Source organism: Branchiostoma belcheri, unplaced genomic scaffold (genome assembly GCF_001625305.1).
Source record: "Branchiostoma belcheri isolate BF01 breed outbred unplaced genomic scaffold, Haploidv18h27 scaffold133, whole genome shotgun sequence".
Lineage (NCBI taxonomy): Eukaryota > Metazoa > Chordata > Leptocardii > Amphioxiformes > Branchiostomatidae > Branchiostoma > Branchiostoma belcheri.
This window is the reverse complement of record NW_017802747.1, coordinates 650,480-676,566: the sequence shown is the minus strand read 5'-3', so window position 1 is coordinate 676,566 and position 26,087 is coordinate 650,480. Positions and strand designations below refer to the sequence as shown.

The 26,087-nt window shown below is 38.6% G+C and overlaps 1 protein-coding gene across 1 annotated transcript in view; it reads right to left on the bottom strand.

The window, feature by feature from the left end:
- Window positions 1-2,640: 2,640 nt before the first annotated feature.
- Window positions 2,641-26,087, bottom strand: part of LOC109464157 (polycystic kidney disease protein 1-like 2) — a 42,225-nt gene continuing 18,778 nt past the window's right edge. The window contains 21 exon segments of the mRNA XM_019761094.1: window positions 2,641-2,721; window positions 2,723-3,510; window positions 3,840-4,178; window positions 4,681-4,920; window positions 5,361-5,529; window positions 6,147-6,383; window positions 7,150-7,242; window positions 7,473-7,547; window positions 8,327-8,514; window positions 9,345-9,741; window positions 10,066-10,279; window positions 10,635-10,742; window positions 11,295-11,360; window positions 12,025-12,203; window positions 12,580-12,687; window positions 13,304-13,522; window positions 14,760-14,924; window positions 15,398-15,610; window positions 21,655-21,762; window positions 22,418-22,557; window positions 22,819-23,029. Coding sequence (XP_019616653.1) covers window positions 2,641-2,721; window positions 2,723-3,510; window positions 3,840-4,178; window positions 4,681-4,920; window positions 5,361-5,529; window positions 6,147-6,383; window positions 7,150-7,242; window positions 7,473-7,547; window positions 8,327-8,514; window positions 9,345-9,741; window positions 10,066-10,279; window positions 10,635-10,742; window positions 11,295-11,360; window positions 12,025-12,203; window positions 12,580-12,687; window positions 13,304-13,522; window positions 14,760-14,924; window positions 15,398-15,610; window positions 21,655-21,762; window positions 22,418-22,557; window positions 22,819-23,029 — 4,338 coding nt within the window.

Below are 26,087 nucleotides of genomic sequence, written 5' to 3'. Positions count from 1 at the left end.
CTTATCGCGGAATTTCTGAATCGGCACTGTACAATTGTACTGAGTTCTTTAGTTTCGGTAGCCTGGGTGCCCGGCTCCGTATTGTCGCTAACTACCATGGACTACCCAGGCCTAGAGACAGGCCAGAGCCTCGGAGGACGTGATTTTGTTTTTTTTTGTTGAGAAATTTGAGAACAGGCAAAAATCAATGCGCGCGTATGTCATCCATAAAATTTAGTCGATGTGGCTTTACCAGGGGAAAAGGATGACTTGGTGTGAAGGGAATTATTTATGACTTAGGTTGGGCAGAAACCTAGATTTGAGGAAGTTATTAACGATGGTAGGTTTTTAAAAATACGTTATGGGAACGATGTTGGTTGCATGAAAACAGTTTTGAGGTTTTATTTGTACTTTTGTGTATTGCGGTGGATACTAGTCGGACAGATGATCAATAAATGTCATTAATGATATTACACTAACGTGCCTCGTGACTCAATTGCCCATTTTTGAATGCCTACTCGGAAATTGTAGTGAACGTTGGCCCATTGACAGATTGTAGATACACTCTAATAGAACATTCTTTTGACAAAATATTTATACTTAAACACACAACGAAAGTTCAGCTATAATAGAGCATTGTAGCCAAGTAGAATAAAGGTAAAACTATATGAATCAATTGTTTGGGGGCAGTATTAAAGCTAGACAAAAGGAAGAAGTAAGAAGATCCTTTTTTCTCGTGGACTTATAACTTTTTTTACCAGACAACAACAGACCTGAATAGATGAAGCTGTTTAGTCTTTTCCAACTGGATAATTGAAAGTTTAATGTGTAAACGTTTCAAGTACCATCCGGTACTCTTCATCAGTACAAAGTAGAGGAAATTTCCGAACAAGAATTTTAATTCTTAAAAGTTCTAAATAAACAAAAACAATCCATGTTCTAAAGTAGGTTTTAAATAAACAAAAGGTAACTGACAAGTTCTAAGAAACAATCTAAAGGTAAATAAATAAATAAACAAAAGGTAACTACCAAATATATACAAAAAAGGAAGGAAAATAACTAATAAAAACCTAAAGTACGAAAAATTACGAAAAATAATCTAAATAAGATTATTAGCGTTACAGAGCGATGTCCCAAGAGCTTGAAAGATCAAATCTTACCCCCCCCCCTTTCTATTTAAAGATGGCCGAAAAATATGTTCATAGATAGACTCCCTCACCCCCCGTTCAAACCACCTAGATTCACGATCTAAAATGTCAGTGTTATCTATCTGAAAGGAATGTCCATGATTTTTCCGTACTTTAGGTTTTTATTAGTTATTTTCCTTCCTTTTTTGAAAGTGTAGCATTAATTTCATCCTTACCAGGGGCAGCATTTTGAAGATTGTTACTCCGTGAAGGAGGTCAGGACCTCCGAGACGGAGTGTTGTGAACGGCTGGCTTTTCGTGTTCGCAGTCAAAACACTGGGTTCTCTTTGTGTAATCGGCACGCAATTTTATACGCCGTCTACGGGCATGCCCGTGTTGATGCACGAATGTGTATTTTTGCCGTTGCTGCTTTCGCGGTCAATGTAATATTGCAGACGCACCCCTACAATTACGTGGCGAATTGGAATGGTCCAGAAAAACGCGGTTTGGAATAGCAGTGGGGGGTGGAACTTCATGCAGATACGGGGTGGTTTTGATAAGTGGTTCCAGATGTTTTTGCCCAAAGAGATGGCAAGTTTTTTAGAAGATGTTCGCAGCGAAAACGCATTCTTCCGTACGTCGCATTTCTGTGTAATTTCGCATGTGGTGTTGCATTATGTTCGGGATGATGCACGTCTTTTTATTTTTACCGTAGCTGTTTTGATATTGGAGTAAATGCATATTTTAGAAACATCCCTACTTTTACAATCCTGTGGAATAGGCCGTAGGTTTAGGCAGTTGTCTGGTAGCAGAGGTTCTCCAAGCAGATATCCCGGGTATCTGACCGGCGGAAGTAACACTCGCGGTGCTAGCCGCGACTGTTGCTGGAATTTGGCCTGTTCCAGTCGCGCTTAATAAGTAACAGGCACGGTAAGACGGTGTCTTCGTTAATAGTGACACGACCATGATAGTCCGATCTTTATGTGAATGCAATGATTGCGTGTGTGTGTTGAGGCACAGTATCTTTACACGCCCTGGGAGCAGTAATGGATTTAGGTTTTCTTATGTTTTATGGTTGTGACGCACCCTCATTGTATTAACCGTTGCCTAATTATAATGTCTGCACAGTAGGTCTGGCGTTGACCCTTGGGATTGTTTTTGTTAAAATATATAAATCTTCACGGAGGATTGTCACCTATGGCTTCTTGTTAATTACGTCATGAATTTCTGCTGTGCTAGGTGCGCCAAATAAGTTGATGGGAAATCAGCTGCATTCCATGATAGGGCTATGTGACTTGCTTGTGACATATGTACTTTGTACTTAAGAACGAGAGTAACAGAGGCAGATATCGATTATGCAAATGGCGACTTAATTTGTATAATTAGTAACAAAAATTTATAATTTCATATAATCATATGGATATAATCATAGCAATAACTATAATACATTATTCAACAATTAGTATTTAATTTTGATCTTAATATTTAACATCACTACCCAAAACAAAATGATATGAAATAGGTACACGATTTTCTAAATTAAAAAAAAAATCTGGTTGGACCATACAGGAACGCTGCATATACACGCGTCTAGTTGTACTTTAGAGACTAGTAGCTTGGAATGTGTCGTACGTACCAAACTTAGCAACCACTTGATCTATCTGCGTAACCATATCCCGCCTGTCTTTTCGTTGTACACCTTTTCTCTCACGGAAAGTACGTTGAGAAGAACCCTTTACTTTTCTTATTGTCTTTGAGGCGGATTCTCTTAAAAAGTCATTAAACTCTAGCCTTTCTTGGTTTGTGGGTTGATTTTCATCTGCGTACACGTCCATTATGATTGCCATAAACATGCTTAACAAGAAAAACTGCATCATACATTGGTACATGAAAAACAATAAAGGCCCTAGAATTGAATGTCCGTAACTTAAGGTTTCAAAATCAAAGCTACCTAACATCGTCAACAGAAGGCTTTGTAGACTAGATGTTATGTTCTTGTACTCCATGAGCTTGACACCGAGAATCAAGCTTGCCGTCTGGGTAAAAGCCATGATGACGATTCCAGCCGTGAACATGAACTGTGTTACAGGCTTGAGAGATCGTCTCAAGGTCATGGACAAGGCGTACACGTGAGAGTTGAAGCGGAGGATCTGGACGAACTTGAACGTAGAGCAGCAGATGAGAAGGCCCAGAAGGTAGGTGTAGACCTGGTACCAGCTGACGGCGCTTTTGTAACCTGTGAAGGAGGAGTTTCCGGCCGCACGCTGCACTGCGACTTCGTCGATGATACTCTGAGTGTAGAAGTAGACACCGAGAGCGGAGAAGCCAACAGAGATGACAAGAAGCTCTACCCAGCTCCAGAACTCACTCAGATAGTCAAAGGGGCGTGACAACAACGCTTTACCTGGGAAGAAATGATGTCAAAAATGGATTATAGTTAATTTGAAGATCATGACTAAGGTTTTTAATATATGTAACATGTCTTTAAAATTGGAACTTCTACTGTCTTACACTGGGTGACATAAAGGACTATAGATCTACATTATAAGTATCATGTAAATTAGGAACCGATGAAAAATATGCGATTTTCATAATTGATAAGAGGAGATTACATTTAAATTGTGGGAAATGGTTACGTCCTTTTGATGTCAAGAAACGTTTATATTTTGCCGCCCATCTGACTTTAGTGCTCCTACAACTTTGTGCTTTGACGTTTGATACGATTGGACTCACCCTCCTTAAATGCATACACAAGAACCAACAGAACAAAGACTCCTCTCAGAGCGAGAAGCAAGATGGCGTCTCGTTGGATAAGTCTCAAGGTCACGACCTCTGACCCCTTGTAAGTGGCTCCGAGATTGGTGAACTCTACTGCCATGGAAACCACGGAAAACAAGTTGACGTGCGGGTTGTACAGGGTGAGTTCTATAAAAACTGCCCGTGTCTTGTCGTCCAGCCAGTCTAGTCGCTGTAGGTAAGCTGCACGAGCTAAACTGGTTTGTTCAGTTCTTCCCAAAGACGTGACGTAGCCACCGGCTGAGTAGGTGCCATGTTTTCCAAAGTACGGGAAAGCTGTGTAAAGAAACAGTGAAAACAGCGCTGTTTGTTGTAAAATACAGAAAATGCAATGCAGAAACACACGCACCTATTCACACAAAACAAACGTAAAGCATGTTTATAAACACATGTGTATACATCAAAATTTTATTTTAATACATACATTAGAATCATAATGATATGCCTCAACTGCTTCTTTCAAACTATGTTATATCACTAAACATATAAACTTTTATGTTATTTTTAAATAGGGGGAACAAAACATAACAAACTCAACTATAATTTTCAACACAAATTGACGACTATCTGCGTCAATAAATGACCAATAATACAATTAGTCAGGTTTCTTGGCTTTAAAATGAGTTGTCACTGTGGATTGTCCATTCCTTGACTAAGACAAAAGTCGAAATGTTCGATATTAAAAAAAAATACGGTAAACCTTTTCTTCTAAATAATTTTCAATTTTGCGGACACAAAATATTCATTATTATTATGAGAATTGAAGGACATATCTCACCATCGATGACGGGGGCGAACTTGTACCTCCATGGATCCTGTCCACCATCGTCTGCTGACAAACAGTCGTTAAGCTCAAGTGATTCTGTTGCTGTTGAAATGCAAAGAGATTCGCCCGTGGTGTTTGCAGTGGTGTTCCAGCGTTCTGTGTAGTTCTGTGTGTCGGCTAAACCCAGAGAATACACCGGCACACAGCGAGAGGTCACTGTCACCATTCTCTCAGGTGGTTCACAGTGTATCCCTGCAGATAGATGACTCTTATAATTTAATAAAAGTATTTTATTTTGTTCACAATATTGAATAAAAAATCTAAACCACTGTAAAACTTTTCTTGAATTTTTCGCATATCCACTGTTTATCCTGTATACCAACGTTTATTAAATTATTAGATTTAAGTAGAGATAGTAGGTTATTAAGTTGATCGTATACGTAGAACTTCATGTTAGCATATAGTTGTATTTCACTACATTCTGTACTCATTGTTCTTTTCTGTCTGCAATTTGCCTTTGGGCATAGACTTGCAAGAAAGAACTCAATATTTGTGCAAAATTAAAGGTATTTACCTTTTTCGTTGTAACCAGTCTCGTGACCGATATCATTAAACATCCCACTCAACACACGACACCAGCTAAAGGCAGGCTGAAAAGAAGTTTAATTAATTCTTTAAAAAATCAGACTCACCTGGCTTAAGTCGCACCTGTCTCAGCTGCACTGGTCCCAGTGGGTGAGTTAACATGTCATCCAGGACCATGGTCTCCGTGACGCTCCAACCGTTGTACCATCGGGACACATGGGTGGCAGGGATCAACCCGGTTTTCACCCAAGTCCAGAACGAAGGGATGTCTTCGATCTGGCAGAGCAAACAAGAAATCGGAGATTTAAAACTTCATTGGAGTAGTTAAGGTTTGCGTTGATAAGTTACACTATATTTATTTTGTTATTTTATAAGAATGTCAAACATCTCAATATACAATGAGTGCCTTGGAATCCATGTCTGATATTGGGCTCCACATACACACGGACATGTACATAGGAACATATACATACAGCCGTATACAAGTTAAACTATAGAATTGATCATGGCTAATGGAGTTCTATGACGCCATCTCTGAATGGTTTTATACCATGATACCATTGTACATATTCCTTGCGTCTTTAAAAATCAAAGCCTACCACCCAGGGCATCAACAGAAACCCCAAATCTACCCACTTCAACCCTGCTGTTACGGATAAAAAATATCAGCAAAACTAGTACCATGTTTATGTATATATATATATATGTTATAGAATGTAGTATAATTTTAGACATTGTATTTTCTTTTTTCATACATGTTGTTTGTACCTGCAACTAGCTGTAGCCCTCGGTCATTTATTTGCAATAAACTCCCAGCCCCAAACCAGTGCCACAATTTTTTTTTTCTTTTCGGCATGAAAGTATCACATGAAAAAAAAAAGCCATGTCATTACCTCTGAGAAACTGATGTCGCCACTCTCAAGAATAAGCCCCTGCACATCCTTCGTCACGTAGAAAGCCAAGGGGCTTCTTTCTCCGTACGACGTCAACATAATCACGGTCAAGAATAGTCCAAACATCAACACCTCAACTATCTGTTTACGTCTCCTGCGTTTCTGTGTGTTCTGAGCGCGTTGTACGGCTAGTGCGGATTCATCGGGTGGAGAGTCAGAATGCACCATTCCAGGCGTCTATGAGGACAAGTGGATAAAGAATAAGGCCACACCGTCTTCATTTCATGGATGGAATCCTCTGAAGACCCCCGGCCCCAAACTAGTGCGCGCGGGCGAATAAAAAAAATAAACTAAATATACGCTAGTACGCTAGTATACTACTAAATACAAACTTTGCTGTTATTGTGAATTTGATGCAGTACATAGCGACGAATACGGTACGCCGGCACATGCGGGCTTTTTTGGAATTTATGAGTCGACACTGTACGTATGTACTGACTTCTTGATACGTTGGAGCTTCGGTATAGCCTGGGTGACATCCTCCAGAGTCACAACCGGCTCCATATTGTCGCTATCTACCTTGGAATACCCAGGCCAGAGCCTCTGATGACGTGATTTTTTTGAGAACAGGAGAAAATCAATGCGCGTGCGGATGTCATCCATAAAATTAAGTCAGTGTGGCCTAATAACATAAAATGCTATGCTTGCAATAAGGTGGCCAGAGGCTAATATGTGAAGAGTTCCTTATTTGGCGTTGGTGTGATGACAAATTTGTAACCGGTACGATGTTGACTTGAATTCGGCTAATGCTAACACAGCAGATAAAACAGCAGTGCTTTGACACATATTACCGGCATGATGTTATACTTGAGCCAAGATACAAATTCAAATACTTCGTACTAACCAACAGTCAAACACACATCGATCACAAACACACACTACATCGATCTTGATAGTTTGCGTGAAGATGAAAAAAAAATGCGTTTAGAAAATAAGAAAATACCTTTTGACTTGTAAATTGGCGAGTTTCATCCTTCTCTGCCCACATATAACGCATCCACCCTGTTGCCGTTGACCATTGTCGGTTTTCCACCATCTGCATGGCATAATTATAGGAAAGACGGCAATCAGTAATGACACAGTTTTACCCCTTATCAATACTGCAAGACTAACAAAAAAAAGCATAACTGGAAAAATTGCGCTGTAAAATATGAATTTTCAAACAATGGCGTCTACTGTACATGTATAGTCTATTCATATGTATCTATAAAATGTAGATTGGTCAAGGTACCTATAAAAATTAATTAATTCAATAAAAAACCGTACCCGTGTGTTATCCAGGAGGTAATCTTCATCAATGTGTAATGGGGCAGGCTCGGGGTCGTCATCTTCAATAGGTTCCTGTAGTTGTGGAACAAAAATCACAATCTGTAATAAAATTACTATCGGCGATAACCATTACAATGCTACAATTGGTTAAAGGCCCAAGTTGGATTGAACTGATAGCTTTTTGAAGCACACACAAAAATATCTATGGCCTTCCCGAAACAGCTTCCCCAAACCAAAGAAAGAATCAGAGTTTTGGGAATTTCTCGTTTTCTTACAATATCTGTAAATTCCTCTGCCCACCTAAACAAATGTTTCTTATTAAAGTATCGCTGTCATATTGCTGAATATGCGAATACCATCTTCGAGTTAGATATAACATTTTAAGTGTCAAAAATTTAAAAATGAATGAAAATCAACAATTCAAATACAACAATTTAAAAGCAAAGAAGAAGCAATTTAAAGATATTAGTGATGTAATATGATATTGATGAATGTGATGTAACGGTTTATCATCTATTTACACATGTAATCTATACTCAAGTCAATAAAGAACAGAAATGCAAAAAAAAAAAATATTAGTGAAAAACACATTGTACGAATTTTAATTCGAACCCAGGTCAAAAAAGTCTAGTCTAACACTAACCTACCCCTCTACACCACGAAACATCACGGTAAGGAGGGAGTGTTCTGATACATTCCAGTTTACCCTTCTCTGACATGGTATCGGTTCAAATGACAACAGCAGACTAAAAGAGCTAGCTCAGCCATCTAAAAATCCTTACGTTCCCGAGGGTAACAATATGATGATACCTCAATTCTCATTAAATCTGGGGTATAACGATGAACAGTACCTTGACTAATAAGGCAAACAACATGGCGACCAACAGTAGCTTGAACGGCTGCACCAGGAACAGGTCGGTGAGGAATGACGTCAGAAAAGTGAAGAGCCACGCCTCCGCCTTTGCACGTCCGAAACTCAGGGAGTACAGGACGGTGAAGAACGCAGCCACGAAGCTCGCGGACCAGACAATCAGCCAGGCTGACGGAAAGAATTGCAATTGTCGTTGTGAGAAAAAAATTCTAGGTTGTAGAGATCAATTGATTCACAACTACATGGCAAGAATAATCGTTTTTACTGTAAAAGTCCTATTTTGAAGTAAATACTTATCAACTGTAGAAAAATATAAATTTAATAAAGATCCAAGGGCAAGCTTTGAAGTATTGCGACAGATCAGGGTCATCAAATCTCCAAATTTTCATCTAGTCTCTCATTCTCAAAGTAACAAAAAGTTATTCAAAAAACAGAACTATAAGTACGTTTTTTGTTTGTCTATTGAGATCTCCATTAGTATGGTAAACTCCATACTATTCTTCCTGGAGTTCAGGAAGATAAAATAAAATGATAATAATAATAATAATTACTTTAGCAATAATGATAATACATGTAAATAAAACATACAAATTATGCTGAAATTATGCTGACAAATTTGAAACAAATTCAGCATAGAGAAATAAAAGTGCATTGGAGATCAGAGGTCCAATACTAGTAATAGAAATAATGTGTCTGAAATGAAAGTAATAATTTGTAGTAGAAAGTGGCATTAATTAAGTTCAGGTAATGCCCATTACATAATTTTTTGTATTAGTGCTAGTCATGCTACCACTGACTACATGTACATGATGATCATGCCTCTAACAATCCTTCCACTGTTCATGCTCAAGTAACTCTACTTTCTATTACACGTTACATAGCGAGACATGTTCAGCATTACAAAAACGCAGATACATGTATTTTTATTATGAATACAAAAAAACGACCATTATAGTGATCTTGAATAGAATTTTTTTGACTATGTAATCGCAACATACCGAAGTAAACAGCCCACCACGGAATGGCTGGTGTTCCCGTCTTTCTGAAGTCATCCGTTTCCTTATCGGTGGTGATTTTCTTCTTAATATTTTCAAAGAACAGACGGATCGGTCCTGTATAGGTACGTGATGGAGAATGATTTTGTAATTTAGCATCATTTTCCTCCCTGTGCCAAAATGACGGAGTGTCAACGCCACTGTCATACGAAACAACTGTGCGAGTTTTATTTGCTGATTTCTTATGTGGCAGATACTTAGCCAGATTGTGTAAAGGCACATTGTTGCCCGAGTTTTCCTTTTGCTTCTTTGCGGGTCGGGAGTCAGAATTTCTGAAGAGGAACACGATGAGTAGGTTGACAGGCAGGATGATGGCAGCGCTTTGTAGACCTATCATGATCTGGAACAGTCATTAAAAAATTCAGCAGGTTTGTAGAGCATATGTTATGGGGATTCTTGTGTGCGAAACGTAAGGAAGGTAATAAGAATCCATGCTATGTAGTAGAAAACCCCAATAACATATAAGATCTGGGAGTGTTACAGGATTGGTTGTTTTATCGATTGTTCCATTAATTGATTAACTAATTGAATAATTTATTGTTTTATTGGTTAATTCAAAATTCTGTGTGTGTGTGAGCGTGCGTGTCATAATTCATTTAGTCAGGCATCCAGTCATTTTAGTCAATCAGTGATAAGCAGAATATAAAAAGGATGTTCCACAAACCTGCGGTAAGGAAAGAGGTGGGTTGATCTCCACCCCGGCGAATCTGAGTGGTTCCGGCGGGTCGAAGTCGTCCCCGCGGCCGAAGAACATGATGTTGGTGATCATGGTGCTGTAGAGCAGCGTCAGGCAGCAGGACAGGCGCTGGACTCGGGTGAACGGGCTTCGTGCCGGGCGGCCCGCCACGGAGAACCACAGGTGGCCGTCGTTCATGTCCCTGTTATGTAAAAGTGGCAATTGGAATCTTTTACAACCAGAACAAAGAAAAAAAAAACATCTGAGCTGAAGCAAGGCAGTTAAAAAAAGTGAATCGTTCCTTTGCTTTCCATCATTTTTGGTTGAGCCCTCTGAAAAGAAATAAAAAGAAATTAAACTAAAACAAGGCCTGTAAGCCTTTAAGCAATTAAAGACAGAAGACAAGAACTACTAACTTCCTAAAACAAACAAACAAACAAACAAACAAAATGATAAAGTCATTACAATGATAAAGCTCCATGGGTAAGGTAGTATGAATCCATAAATAAAGTTTCGTATAACAAAGTTAAGCTAGAACATCTATATTAAGTTGTTACCTCGAGCTTTTTGCCAGAAATAAGAGGCGAAATTCCTTCATCTCATCCGGTCCAGATTCAGGCAGCAGCCGATAAACCTTCCCGTCATCCTCGTCGGTAGCAAACCATCTGTAGAAGGGAATCATCATTTTTTAATTAAAAAAGTAATCTTTTGTTTCTTTTGTTTGATTTTGTTTCTCTAATGAAATGAATAAAAAATGAACTAAAAAAGTAATCTTTTGAAGAAATATTATCTGTTAGTTTTATATTTACACAATATTTTTTTCTATTTTCGTTTTCAGTGTGACAGTCAGCATTTATTGAAAATATAGTCAGAGCAAATTAAATTGAAAATTACGTAACCACATTCAGTGTAGTTACAATAAAGTGAATTGAGAGTGGAAGGAATTGTCCAGAAATTTAAAATAATAAAAAATAAATTGAAAAAATAACGGAGAAGAGAATTGCTTATGTTTTGTCTCCATATGTATGTCTATGTCCTTGTGCAAGGATTTCAAACGTCTGGAAGAAGAAGAATAAAAGTCGATAAACAGGATGATGAAAGTGTAAGTGTAAAATGTAACTGCCCATGCAATCATTTCTTTTTTAATAAAAACCGAGCCCGTATTTTTTCGAAGGGAACTTTTTAGTAAAATGCACTGTAAATATATGTTCAGTTACCTGTTGCAGAGAAAAATGTGCGGCTTGTTGTTCGCTCTGTTAGTCACTACAATTTGACTAAGGAACCTGAAAAAAAGTATCTAGTTTATCGTCTTATATAAGTGCGATAGACTAGGTTTTATACAATACAATACAATATACAATATAGAAAATATACAAAATACAATACAATATACCAAAAAATGCATAGCCGCAATATCACCACATACCAAAGGTTATACACACACTCACACACACACAAGCACACACACACACACACACACACACACACACACACACACACACACACACACACACACACACACACACACAAGCACACACACATACACACAAAAAATCAAGACAGTTAAACTAAAAGTGAAAGTGATCTCGAACCAGTTTAGCTCAATGAAGAGCTAATCTTCCACTGGTCGTGACAGAGAAGACAGACGCTATGTACAGTATTTACAGGTTCGTTGTACCGTGGAAATTCCCCCAGCTCTTTTCGACAAGCACAATGAACAGTGAACCACGGCTTAACTGCCGTCCTAAGGACTGCGATGCTAAACAGTAGAGTGCATGTCGGGTGAGCGACAACACCCGGGATTCGAACTACCAACCTCTCAGTCCAGAGGCAGGATCGCTAACCACTGGACTACGCACGCTACTTACACGGATTAACAGAGAGAGAGAGAGAGAGAATAGGGAGGAAAGGCAAGGAAAGAATATTATATAGTCGAAACGAGCTCACCATGCAGGGCTGTACCCTGCATTGTTGTGCCACACACGTAGGTAAATCAGATCTCCAAGTGGCTCTGATGTCGACACGAGAAAGGAGTCCACGCTGCCCTTCTCAAAAGTTATTCTCCTTGAGTCACTCAGTGTGAAGGGAGGACTTTCCCTGTCTTGGCTGTAAAGCACGATGGTAACCTGAAAAAAAATCCAAAGATTTAACACAAAAGAAAAAGAACAGAAAGTGTAACACGTTTATTTTTACATGTTACGTCACTGACGCAAAAATTGTCATGATTCATCCGACTAGTTTACGTTACACTATTTATATTTTTCACATATTTTCCACGCTGCCCTTCTCAAAAGTTATTCTTGTCGAGTCGCTCAGTGTGTAAGGAGGACTTTTCTTGTCTTGACTGTAAAGCACAATTGTAACCTAACGGTAAAGAAATAAATCTCCACAGATTTAAGACGCCTATAAAACATTACAACTGTAGAATATTGGGAGATTCAATAAGTCGTTCATGTACAGATTAACACTATTTTACATACACTGTGATAAAGTCTAACCCACCTCTGCAGTTGTCCCAGCATTCCCCTTGAATCCAGTGTAAACAGTGATGACGTATTGACAATCCTTTCTGGGGTTCAGTCTGTGTCCGGGTAGGATTCCAACTCCAACCTGATACGGAAGAAATCCATTAAAATCAAAATTAAGCAACTCCTTTCTTATGATGTCAACAAAGTTTTCAACACAACGCAACACAACGTATTTCAAGAAAAGCTCTTTAGGGGACAAACATGTTATTACAGTGACCTTTTCAACACCCAAAACCATGCCCATAACTTTAGATTATTGCTTGACTTGCGTTTAGGACTATACTTTTTACACCTTGACACTACGGACATTTTTAACCGATATATCCTGTTTAAAACGAAATTTTGTAAAATTTGTTCATTATTTCTGTCCCTTTCTAATAAGTTTTGTCCGTTTCATATTTGTTTATTTTTGTCTCTTTTAATAGAAGTGGGTTGTTAACACAATGTGTCGAGGGTCTGGTAGTTGAAGCAGAACCTCATCAATTTCATTTACCGCATTTCACGTACTCAACCACGTTAACACCTCGCCATCCTTGCCATTCGGCCATTTGACACAACTTATCATTTCTCCAACAGTTTCTTCAAAGAATGTAACTTCTAAATAATGTGTTAAAGATGTCATACATTGAACTTGCTACAGTACTTGTGCAATTCTTCTTTTTTATGGGTACCTGAATTCAAAACTTCCTTTCCCCTACCTTGGCTAAGTCCCTTCTGTCCTGTTTTCTTGTCCACACAAGCCCCATGAAGTACATGCCGAGCACAGTAAGTACGAGGATGAGCCCTGCTGGGTTCTCTAGAACGTTGGCAGACAGCGCCGCAGCGATGTTGAGAGGGTTCGGGGTAACGAAGCCGCTAAACTTTGTCAGATGGTCGCATCGGCAGTGGATGTGGCTGGCATTGGACATCATCCCTGCCTACGATAGCGTGTTGGTAAAAAAAAAAAATTCTGGACTAAACTGTACAAAACCAAAAAAATCAGACTTTCGAATTGATGTTTTGGTAAGGAATACTATAAAAGGCCACTTAAGTAGCGTCACGTTATCCAGATGAAACCACCCATTAACAAAGAGGGGGGACGCTATAAACTTTTTGCAAGTTGAGATCAATTGCTTCCTGAATCAAGGGGCCTATCTGCATAACATGACGTTACAGAAGTGGTGAAATTCGCATGGCTAAAGGAATTTTATCCCAAACAAATCGGTATCTCACCTTACAACCATCACTGTGCCACAAGTGGACAATCTCGTCAAAATAAACACAGGACGTCTCGAAAATGTGCAGAGTGAAGTCTACAATCTGTCCGGTACTTAGGCTCTGCTCAGAGCCCAATTGCACTCCTGACAAAAGAATGCAAAAAAAATATGGCAAATACATACTTCATGCTTCTAAAAAGCTTTTTACTGGTCAAACTTTGGATTCACAGGTCTTTAAATTCGTATAACTCTTTAAAAGATGAATAAAACAGTCGAACAATAGTTAAATTATTGACTGGCAACTAATGTTAACTAATTACCGAGAAAGTAGTTCGTCATGTTTTCCACGTCATTATTCGTGATTTCGATTTCCTCCGGGGTCAACAGCCAATGGTAGGGGTTGGATGTCAGGACTGTTCCATTTATCCACGGGATGGACACAATCTGGGTGTAACAGACAGTTACCATATATGGAAATAGCTCATGAAAGTATGAACATTGAACACATCTGGCTAACCGTTGAGAGCAGATCAGCCAGCTACATCCGTACTCTGGATCTAAATGTGTGCTTATATACTAATTTAAAGCTGATAATAAGCTTGTTATATTGCAAAACATTCAGACGTTAAAACAACGATCCTTACGTGTCAATTATAGCATACAGCTTTGTACGCCAAAAGTTGGTTACTCAAGCAACTGGATGTGATTTTGGAAACGGTCATACGTTTCAGAGAGCATCCACTAGCTTTCGTCAGTGACTGAGAGACCAGAGGTGAAATGTAGGTTTAAAAGCACGAACTATTAATTGATGTGCAAATAAGTAAAGACAATTTTTTGGAAGTCTAAAAAGAAAAGAAAGTTAGACAAGCCAAGACTAGATGATTGAAATAAGTCAAAAGCTTTATGTTGATATATGAAATTATTGGTTAGAGTTGTACGTAATGCACCCGCACGTTACCTTTTCATCAGGAACAGGCAGGGTGGTGGTCCAGTTGTAGTCCTCAGGAGTCGGCGGCGTCTCCTTGCGGAGAAACAAGGTGATGTTTTGCAACATAAAGGCGCTGTTGTAGTCAAAGCTGAAGCTTAATGCCGACTGATTTTTCTTCACAAAGAACTTGAAATACTGTAACATGAGGTTAAAAACATTTTAGAATAGTTCAGAAAAGTTATATTTTAGCTTAAACCTGCCCAAATCAAGCTATAATTGTATAAAGTAAAGGTTAATTGCAAGAAAGCATGGACAAAAGAACATTAGTATGGTAAAATGTACTTAATAGGACTCAATTGTCTGGAATTATGTCTAAGACACATTTTGTGCGTTGTCGTGAAACGACCAATTTGTGATAAAGTGTAAATTAAGGAAAAAATTAATTCAAATTAAATTCCATAAATTAAGATGTGCGAATAGTACAAAAATGTGTCCCATATAAAACTTTACAAAAGTCGTTCAAATCTCGGCAAAAAGTATTTAGGATACTTTTCAGAGGATGAGAGAGAAACGTAAAGGTAAACATTCCGTATTTGCTTGCAAAGGTAGCTAATAGTATAAAGATACATAGTGATTATCATCAACTTAAATGAATTTGAGTTACTCACAGTTAGACTACCAAGAGGTTCAGACGCCTTGAAAACATACATCGAGTTTTCAAGACTTCCGTTTTTCCGGCTAGTTAAGATGTCGTTTGGCTGACTCAGTCCGGAAACCGGAATTGTGACGTTTCCACACTTGACGTGAAGGCCCGTGACGTCAGCACGGATGATGCGGGAGTTGTTGGAATATTCGAACGGGTTGAAGTTGGACTCCAGAAACTGGAAAATAGCAGGAACATTGAGGAGCATTGTCATATATAGAATGACCATTTTTTTAAATGCCAATACACTTTTCACTGCATGCACATTAAGATAAAGCGAACGAAGCTAGAAAAGATTGTCACCAGGCTATCTTCAATGTACACAGTCATGTAAATTAACAAATGCTTAGCGTAAAAAAAAAGAGAAAATGTAGATTTTAGACTTTTAGAAAGCGTTAGGATTTTGTGAGTGTTTTTGGAAATGCATCATATGATCATGGGAAAATACCAGATTTTATATGTTAGAATAGATTGATACTCGTTTCATTGCATGACGTAACTGTATTACATCCTGGTATATGTTTCACACCACTATTACACAGTTCCATCAAAAACAGAACCACCAAAAACAATACTTCCAGTAAAAGTGAATCGAAAAAAATTAAAGATTACGACAATCACCTGGACGCCAACTGTGTCCTCCGAACAGGCAACGTCGAGGAGAGAAGAAAAAGACGGAACCCGAACGAGGGAGTTGCTCCTTCCGCCCGTCCCGCCGACAGTGTACACTTTCTCTGAGGGGTCGTCCTGACGTTCCCGCTGAATTCTGACTTGTACCTAAATGGGTACAGCAGCTCTGTTACCATGGCAATCAGAAATAACAGACTTTGACCCCTTACCCAAGGTCAAACAACCTTCCCACCCCACACGTACAGAAATAGGGGCACTAAGAATGTGTAACGATGCTAGATTAAGTACTATTACAGACATCACAAAAACAGACACGCGCGCACACATCCGCACAAACAAACAAACACACAAACATACACAAACACGCAACTTACAATGCTTATTCTTACATATACAAAACTGATGTTTTACGCCTATAATAAAGGCGGTTTACCGGTCATGCAAAACAATCAATCAAACAAACAAACAAACAGACAAGGTGAGTTTGCTCGTATTTTGTACTCTTAGCCAAATTAACATCTTATGAAAAATGTATCACCCGCATTCGTTTTTTTTTTTTTGTTAGAAAGTTTTAGTACAAAAATAATGTAAAGTATACCGTTGACATGGCAACGTCGGCGAACAGCGGCTCTTGGTTCGGATACTCCGGCATCCTGTTGATCAGGTAGATCTCGTCCAGAACATCCAGGGCATTGAAACCGATCGTAGTGGCTTCCCGGTTCTATTACAGGGTGTGACAAGTCATTTTGTTCATACTTTTTAAAATACGTGATTAACCGATGATGATAAGTGCTTGAAAAGTAAGGTAATTCCTTGAGCGATCACCGTTCGTATAGTAACCATTAGATTTCACTTTTAGTGGAGTGAGCCCTATTGTCTTACTCTAAATGTTATGCTACCTGTTGCTAAAATATGGTAGATAGAGGGACAAACATTTTACATACTATTAGATTTTGTTTTACCATAGTGACAGTTACCATGCTGTAACTTTGCGGCAAAATGTTCTCTCTTCGACCAAACTCCCTTGGCATGCTATCTCTCTATTTGGCCGATTTCTACTCTTTTCAGTCTGGTAGAGGCTATCCTGAGTGTGGCATTTAATACTAGGAATACGTACACTAGTGCACATCAACTAATTGTTTGGGTGCAGAAGGAATATTTTTGTATAAACGTATAAGAATAAATTATGTTATGGTTTAATTTCTACATGCTGTCTTATTGTTCTTATCAACCTCTGTTTGCAATCAGCTCTAGGGCATGAACTTGCAATGAACAAATTAAATCAATAAAGTAGATTGTCAGTAAAACCTGATAAAACCTTAGCTGCCTTTCTTTGGAGCTTGCAAGTGATATCTTATATCTTATACAAAACCACACAGTAGAGTTATTTAAGTGTGTTCTATACTCACATATTGTAGGTTGTCAGTAAATGACCCCTTCTCTAGATGTTCTGATAGAGCCATTCTTTCAGAAGCTTTGAAAACATTTACAACACCTAGGAAACATAATACACGATACAGTACGTGATACATGTAGACGTTATAAAGTGACATCAAATGATCAATGATAAAAAAAAACTAACAAAAATTTTAAAACTTCGCAAAGATTCTTGATTCTTGAAAAAAAAATCTGCGTGTATATATTAACTCTATAAAATAATCAATGATATTATGTAAATAAGTTTCTTTTTTATTTATCTCAATATATTTACAAATTCTACGTTCAGACGTGGAATCAAAATTCTTATATTCCGTTGAGGATTGATGATTTTTGTAAATTCCTGTTGTATTCATTATTGCAAATGTTTTGGGAATCCTGTCTGATGGTATCCACATTAAGACAACAGACATACATATAAAAGGCGATTGAAGACACAGAATCATAAAACATTTTGTAACTTTTCTGTCTGTGTTACCAACGCACTCATCATTTTAACCCTACCTAGACCGGGGGGGGGGGGCTAAAAGTGCCCGCGGCAACTTTGATGTCACCTAGCGTCTGAACGGCTAGCCGTAGAACGACCAAACTTGGTGACTTTTCCTAAAATATTGTTGGCAACAATTCTCTATCATTGGAATAAGATAATAGTTTTTTGTGTTGCCATGGCAACGGGTTTCTGACAGGAATTTTTTGCTAAATTTAGTACTTTTTGTTTCAACAATAGAATTTTATGGGTTTTATGTCAAGTTACTCATGGTTTCTAATATTAATAACATCCCATATAATTCTATATAAATTTTATCATTAAATATGCATAATTTATGCTAATTTGATGACGTCATTGGCCAAAATCCAAGATGGCGAACCCTATCATTAGAGCAGGTATATACGGTTTTTTTCATTAAAATTTCATCAATACTTCCATTTCTTTTTGCAAAAAAGGTTTGAATGAAGGTGTTTAGTATGTTTACAATGTATTTTAGGCTTTATCATGAAAAAAAAAAACTATTTTTGAAAATTCAAGATTGATGATCCAATATGGCGGATATCTTAAATATGCATGACGTCATTTTATGACGTCACCGGTGTTGCTATGGGCAACATAAGACTAAGTACACACTAATATTCTGTCATAAACACTTTTGGTAAAGTTATGTTGTATACCAGGGAGGTTTTCAGGGAAAAACCTGTTTAGACGGTTTTGGCTAATAAAATCACATTAATGACGTCATAATGACGTCATATTACGTCATAACGACATAAAAATTGTAGATATGATAAATTTTGACTAGTACACCATTCTCTGAAAATTTGGTGGTCATACGACATACCGTTCGCGAGTTCTTAGGGGGGGGACAAAAGACGCCCCCCCCCCGGTCCCCCCATGTCAAAAAAAGCCCGGTCTAGGTAGGGTTAAAGCAATATGGGAACACAACCAAATACACAGGCACAACCTACGTGTACATTGGTAAAATAAGTATAGTGAGATAAATACCGTAAATTAAAAAAAAATCACTAACTAACCCAATTACTAACCGGTAAAAATGAGGGCTGCTGCTTTGTTAACTTCCTCTGTCGTCATTCCAGTGGCATTTGCCGACAGCTTTCTTGTGTTCTTGAAACATTCATACAGCAACTTGGCAGACAACACCTTAAAATGATTAAAATCACGTACCATTCATTAGAACTATGCAAACTTAAAGTTAAATCAACTCTAATGCATTGCAACTAAATTCTTTTCAGGAAGTTGAGGAGCCAAAATATGACCATTTATATTTACGATTGTTTACAAAAATTTAAAACACAGCTGCACGCTATGCTTCTCTACATTCTGGTAGTTTGTGTTGGTACCAAACTTAATGTGCCTTGTGTGCGCTGTTTATGTGACAGTCAATTGCAAACTTGTGAGATAAGTGTTTGAATTACAGTGCCACTAAGACGGTGATCCTTAAGAAACTAAAGTTTACTTTCTGTCGCCTTTGAGTTTAGAAAATTACAGGTAAAATATGATGCATAATGCTGAAGTAAGATTTAAAACACATACAAAGATGTTTTAAAATCTTTGACCAATATGTAAATTTTTGGGTAACTTGAGGAACAGTTATTCGCTTGAAAAATGAAATATTTTTTTTTACATCATGAGGATGCATCACAACATTCCCTACACTAGCTGTAATATATTGCTGCATGTCTAAATATCTCGTACCTAGAGTGCTACACTTTTTTAATCCCTTTTTAAGCGGTGCATATACAATGTATGTAACAGGGTGGGAAATGTTAATTCTGAACCAATTATAATCTGACCTGGGTCTTTCCTGACACCATCTCGGGAAGAGCGGTCAGCATCAGCAGGGACAGAGACATGCCGTTTACAGTCTCCATGTCCTGTATGTTCTGTACCTTGGAGAGTCCTGCCACCATCATGTCCACTGTCTACACACATTAAGAAAATCATCAGGTAAAATGGTCTTGTTTGGTCAATTTTTCCATAGCGTAAACTAGAATTCAGATACGGTGTTTTAAGTTTTTAGAATTGAATTAAACCGCAGTATGTTTTTGTCAAACACACCAATTGAATTACATGAAAAAATGTATTTACTTATATAATTAAATGGTTTACAATAATTACACAGTACACGTTCCTGGTCATATTATTCCACAGTGTTAACACACCCTATTACCCATGGGAATATCGGTTTATAGTCCTGCCAATCAACTAACAACTTCTCCACCCACTCATGCCAGTGGGCCTAGTAAAATGCTAAAATGTAAACAGACAAAACATTCCAATGGCTACACTGACTAATTTCTTAATTTTATGGATGACATCCGCGCAGGCATTTCTTTTCGCTTGTTCTAAAAAAAAGATCACGTCCACCAAAGGCTCCGGCCCGGCCTTAGGTCTGAGTAGTCCATGGTAGTTAGCGACAATACGGAGCCGAGCACCCATGCAGGCTACCGAAGATCCGTACATAAGTACAGTGCCGGCTTGTCGTATATGTTGCTAAGTACTGCCGCAAATTCACGCAAATACCAGCTTTGTATTCCTATGGTTTAGTGGCATTTTTATTTTTGTCAGAAATGTTTTTATTCGCCCGCGCGCACTAGTTTGGGGGTCTTCAGAGGATGTCATCCATAAAATCACTTCGGTGTAGCCTAATCACCTCTGTTATATCCTCGCCACTAGCTGCTATGTGACTCGCAGCGAAGGACGCGATGGCAGAACCGAGAAAAGCCGTGCGTGTTTCTCCCCTCTGGATCAGACTGAAGAACGTGCCGGCCGGGTAGGTCATGAATCCATCCAAATACACCTGCAGCTGCCCCATTGTCGGTAGTTTTATCTGCAGGCAGAGAAAAGTACGATAATTATTTCACCAAGCCAGTCCAATGTTTATTTATCATATTTATTTCTGTTTTCTTTATACAGGGTAGGCGCACTCAGTACAATATACTGCTTTACAGGTGTGCCCTGTACAGATAGACATAAACACCAACAACAGTAAACAAAATAACCAAAAGTAACGTATATATACACACATGACCCCAGGAAGAATAGTGCTTTTAAGCACTAATGGGGATCGAAATAAACAAACAAACAAACAAACAAACAACCGAGTATCAAAATCAATGGATCAGACTGGGTCGAGAGATCAGAGGTCAGCAATGATGTTTTATCAGCTTCTTGAAAGAGTGGCCACATGTGACCACCCTAAAAGTACCAGGCAACTCATTCCATGCAGTTAAATGAGTTGCCTGTTATGATGTTCTTACAGAAAAAAAAACTTAAAAAATTGAAAAAGGGCCATGGTTTATTCTGCCTCTTTTTTCATCTCGAAATTTCAGAGAACCATCTAAATGACCCGGTCTAACAAAATCTTACTTTATTTTTCAATGAATATTATATTTAACGATAAACCTCTCCTGTTGTGGATACTTGCCTGAAAGTTTTTCTGTCTTGACATTTTGATAAATTGGATCTACTCGTAACAAAGGGACTTCTGGACATGTTCCCTAAGAAACTTCGTATAATACGTGTCTGACCTTTGGACCACAAGCATACACACGAATCCCACAAACAAACAACACAATAAAATTATTAAATCGTAATCGGTACATATGTAGAATATGTAGAATAAGGAAAGGTAAACCCACCAGTGCAGGTTCCATATCAAATTCAATGAAGCGACCATCAGGTGACCCAAAGCGCACATGTAAACTCACGATTCCAGATGGAAGATCAAATATGTCTGTATATCGAACCTAAAATATAAGATCATTAGTGTTTACCTCAGAAATTTCATATAAAGCAGTTTTTCCGTGTGACTGCTAGTACTTTAGAATTAATTAAAATTCTTTTTGAGGCAAGGTTACCATCGCCAAGGAGGTTGTTTTAACGATGTTCCCGTGTTTGTGTGTTTGTGTGTGTGTGTGTGTGTGTGTGTGTGTGTGTGTGTGTTTGTGTGTGTGTGTGTGTGTGTGTTTGTGTGTGTGTGTGTATGTAAACAAACATCGGGTGTACATGGGTTGTTTTGATATTTGGTCGGTGGGTAGATCTTAATGAGCCAATTATATATTTCTTTTATTTATTTATCTTATTTATTTATTGCAATTCTCCATAAGCACATGTATGTGAAAGGCTTGGCTGAATAGGTGGACTTAAGTACATTTCATTAATTGATTCATGATGTGCATGGAAATAATATCAATCAGGATCTTATTTCCAAAATTACTGACAAACATAATTCGTCAGTTCATTTTTATATAGCCGGCCCAACGTAATACCTACTTTACTGAATATGTTTCATTGGAGATGCACAAAAATCCTGGTATTAGCCATCCTATGGATTTCAAATGAAGCAAACCTAAATGGCTTTACTGTAAGACCTAGAATGAAGTAACTATATAGTTAACTCACCCATCCGGTAAACGTTTTTAGGACAACTTCATTCAGTGTAGGCTCCTGGTGTCCAGGAAACGTCACCGTGGCGATTTCAGCTAACGGTTCCAGCTCAAACGTCACCTGCGTCTCCAGCGGGCCAAGTAGATCAACAAATTCTAAAGGAGGAACAAGAATTCTAGGTTTCAGAGATTTTTTACATTTAGGAAATGCTGGGATTTTTTAAAATTTCTCATTATTATGTAGGTTTACGTCTGTGAATTTTCCCATTGGATTCTCCCCTGCCAACCTCCTGCTGGAATACTATTAAAATAGAATTCACTTAAGCTTACAAATGTATATTTTAACACGGTGATTTTAACCTCCTTTTATCCTTTCACAGAGATTTAACAACGAGATGCAGATAGAAAAGTTCTTACCTTGGCAAGTTACGCAGAATCTGTCAATCAAAGCAGTACCAGCGGCCGGGAGTAGAGTGCACAATTCTGATAGATCCTGAAGGTCTCCACCTGCAGTTTGCTCACTACCTGAGCCCGGGAAAGGGGTGGGCAGGACTTGGAATCTCCACTCTGAAATCTTCTTCCAGATTCCGAATGTGTCAGTCAGCCGGATGGTGTAGTATCCCGCGTCCTGTGACAGTAGGCAGCACTGGGTTATGGCAAGTTTGTATTATATATATATCTTGTACTGAATATTAAAGTTTGGAAAGCCCCTGTCACACATTTACATATTTGTCTTTCCAACGGATAGGATCCAAACATAAGGGGCAAGCCCGGGCATTTTAAAATGTTTCAAAAACATTACGGAGTTCTTTTTGAGGTTCGGTTATTTTAGTCTGGTTTTCAGCTGTTATTCATCAGAACAGCACCCTAACAGTCGGGACTAAAATAGTAGTGTGTTGGTTTTTAAATTTGACTCAAATGTAACTAAAAATAATTTTTATTTGTAGAAAAATATAGGAGTGGCCTGAATCTGGCAATGTTACTCCTAAATTTCAACCACACCATGGTCGGCTGGTTTTCATATGTTTAGAGAAAGTCCTGAATGTGTGACATTGGCTAAAGTCAGTGGACAGAGATTTGTCTACAATAACTTTGTAAGGTGTATCATACCACAAATACTTCAGGTTGAACTCGAAGGGTTGAATCTGAAACCTCGATCACTGAGGCCCAGTTCTCAGCTGCATGTCCTGTCGGATACTCCACCAGGGTGTACTCGATGGTGCCCTGTATTTCTGAAAGTGTGTCCAGGACCAGGGGCAAGGCTGCAAGAGTACTACGTTGGTTGCAGTTCTCTCTGCAGCTATGAAACGGTAAACAGAACAAGTTCCATTGGAATTTGTCGCAAAACTAAGTAAAATTACACAATTCTGACCTAAACATCCTGTGATACTACAATTGTTGCCAAAACACACATGAACCTCATTATATTACGGAGGAGAAAATTGCATTATAAAGATGACAATTTAAGTAACTTAGCACATTGAACTAAATAAAAATTTTACACTCTTTTGATTCACACAATTTTACCCATTGTGCAAAAAATGATAATAATGTACCGCTGAAAAGACTACAAGTTAATGATGATTGACAACATTTTCTAGGTCCTTGTTTGTACCGAAACCTGTGTTTTGTAAATGTATCTTAAATTTGTTATGCAAACAACGCTTATTGAGACAGACAGACAGACAGAGAGAGAGAGCGTGACAACGTCAATATAGTAGAAAGCATTTTTAAAAAAATGAAATTTACGCACTCTAAGTACAACCCCAACAAGCTCTCATCCGGAACGACGTGGATCGTCTGGTACAGGGACGTCTTGGGTAACGATCCAGCCGTGACGTTTACAGTGATGTGGGCAGTGATACCAAGAGGTCTGTCATACGACATCAGACTTGTAGTGAACGTACGTTCGCCGTTTGGGGCAGTTTGGTCAACACAACCAAGCACCATTTCACAGTCTGGGTCTGAAAAAAAAAAAACATTTTACACATTCTGATGGGGGCACTTCTTGCGCAGTAGTGTTAGAACTGAAATGTCTTCTTTCTGTTTCACACACACACACACACACACACACACACACACACACACACACACACACACACACTCTCTCTCTCTCTCTCTCTCTCTCTCTCTCTCTCATACACACACACAATAAACATGCACACACTCACACATACGCGAGTAAAAGTAGAGAACCTTATACACATTAACACATATTTACACAGACACGCACAAACACACATGTACACAAAGACAAGCACGTATCCACACACACGTGGATACAAAAAGGACCATGTCTTAGCTGATAGTAACGCGGCTTCATTCGTGTACACCTCAAATTCACAGAAATTTAGTTTTTGGACTGTGGGCAGTGAGATGCCAGCATACCGGCCCAAGACACCACCAACGACGAGTTCATAGATCAGTTTCCCCGCAACATAGTTTAAGTTTCCGACTATTGGATTGTTGATGAGTACGGGGGTGTTACCGACATGGATGTTGGAGGGACTGAGTCTATCTGAACAGCAGCCGTCTAAACGGTTGTATAAGACAATCCTGTAAAGGTATGATTTCATGGTTTTGAGGAAACAGCACTGTAACCCAACATCACTGGCGTCAGAATGACGTGTTTTAGTAACCGACCACTTATCTTAATTATTCACCACGATAATGCTACGGCCTAATTACTTATAGGAAATGGAGGCTTCTCATTGGTCGACGTCGCTCGCGTATATGATGAAAATCTGTTTTAAATATTGTACACCAATAGAATAGGCTCACCATTGGTACAACAGTATCTATGAATATCACAATAACTTTACGTTTCGGACAATATTGTTAGCTTCCATGCACAGTAAAGCAATCATAATTGACCAAATGAAAATGACAGATATTCATCCAAACGCCGTATATAGTTAAACATATTGTTGTAAATAAAAGGCTCTGCCATTCATGTAATTTAGATTACCTTTCAATGGGATATTGGGTACCCAGGTCAACCATCCACCACGGGTTGGATTCCGATAAAGTGACAATGCATGACCCCGAGTCCCACTGTCCGTTTCCGTGATCCCCGTCGATGGCCCTCTCTGGTACCCCAACATGACCAACGCTACTGGACGTCGCTTTCTTACAGGCAGCAATGTTGATCGTTGAAGTATCAAGCGCTACAAAAGAACAATAATGGCATTGTGTACAGTGGGTATACAATGTACGTAATCCAATCAGCAGCCTTCACAAAACGTAAGAATTCTGTCAGCACTGCATGTTCCTAGTTCACCATTGGCTTGCAAGCCCGGCAACAATTGTGTTTGGCAGTAGTTCATTTTGTATGATTTAAATTTTTGTTTCATTTTTGTTTCCCGAGATGATAGAAGTAATATGAGAAATCTGAAAATATAGTATTATTAAAATAGCATGATTACAGTATTGTAAGTTCTCTAATATACGTACAGATGTGTTTATACCTTACACGGCGGTCGGTTGCTAGGCTAAAGTCGCATTACTAGGGAGGTATCGGGTTACAGAACGTGTTCGAACGTGGCCGCGCGGGAGTCCCGGGCCGGCCCGGGGGCAACGGTTAAAATTTGAAAATAAACAAAAGTAATTGGAGAGTAAATACTCGTCAAAATAATGTAATAAGTGATTTTGTTTACCTCAAATGTTATTCTTGCACTGCCTTTTGC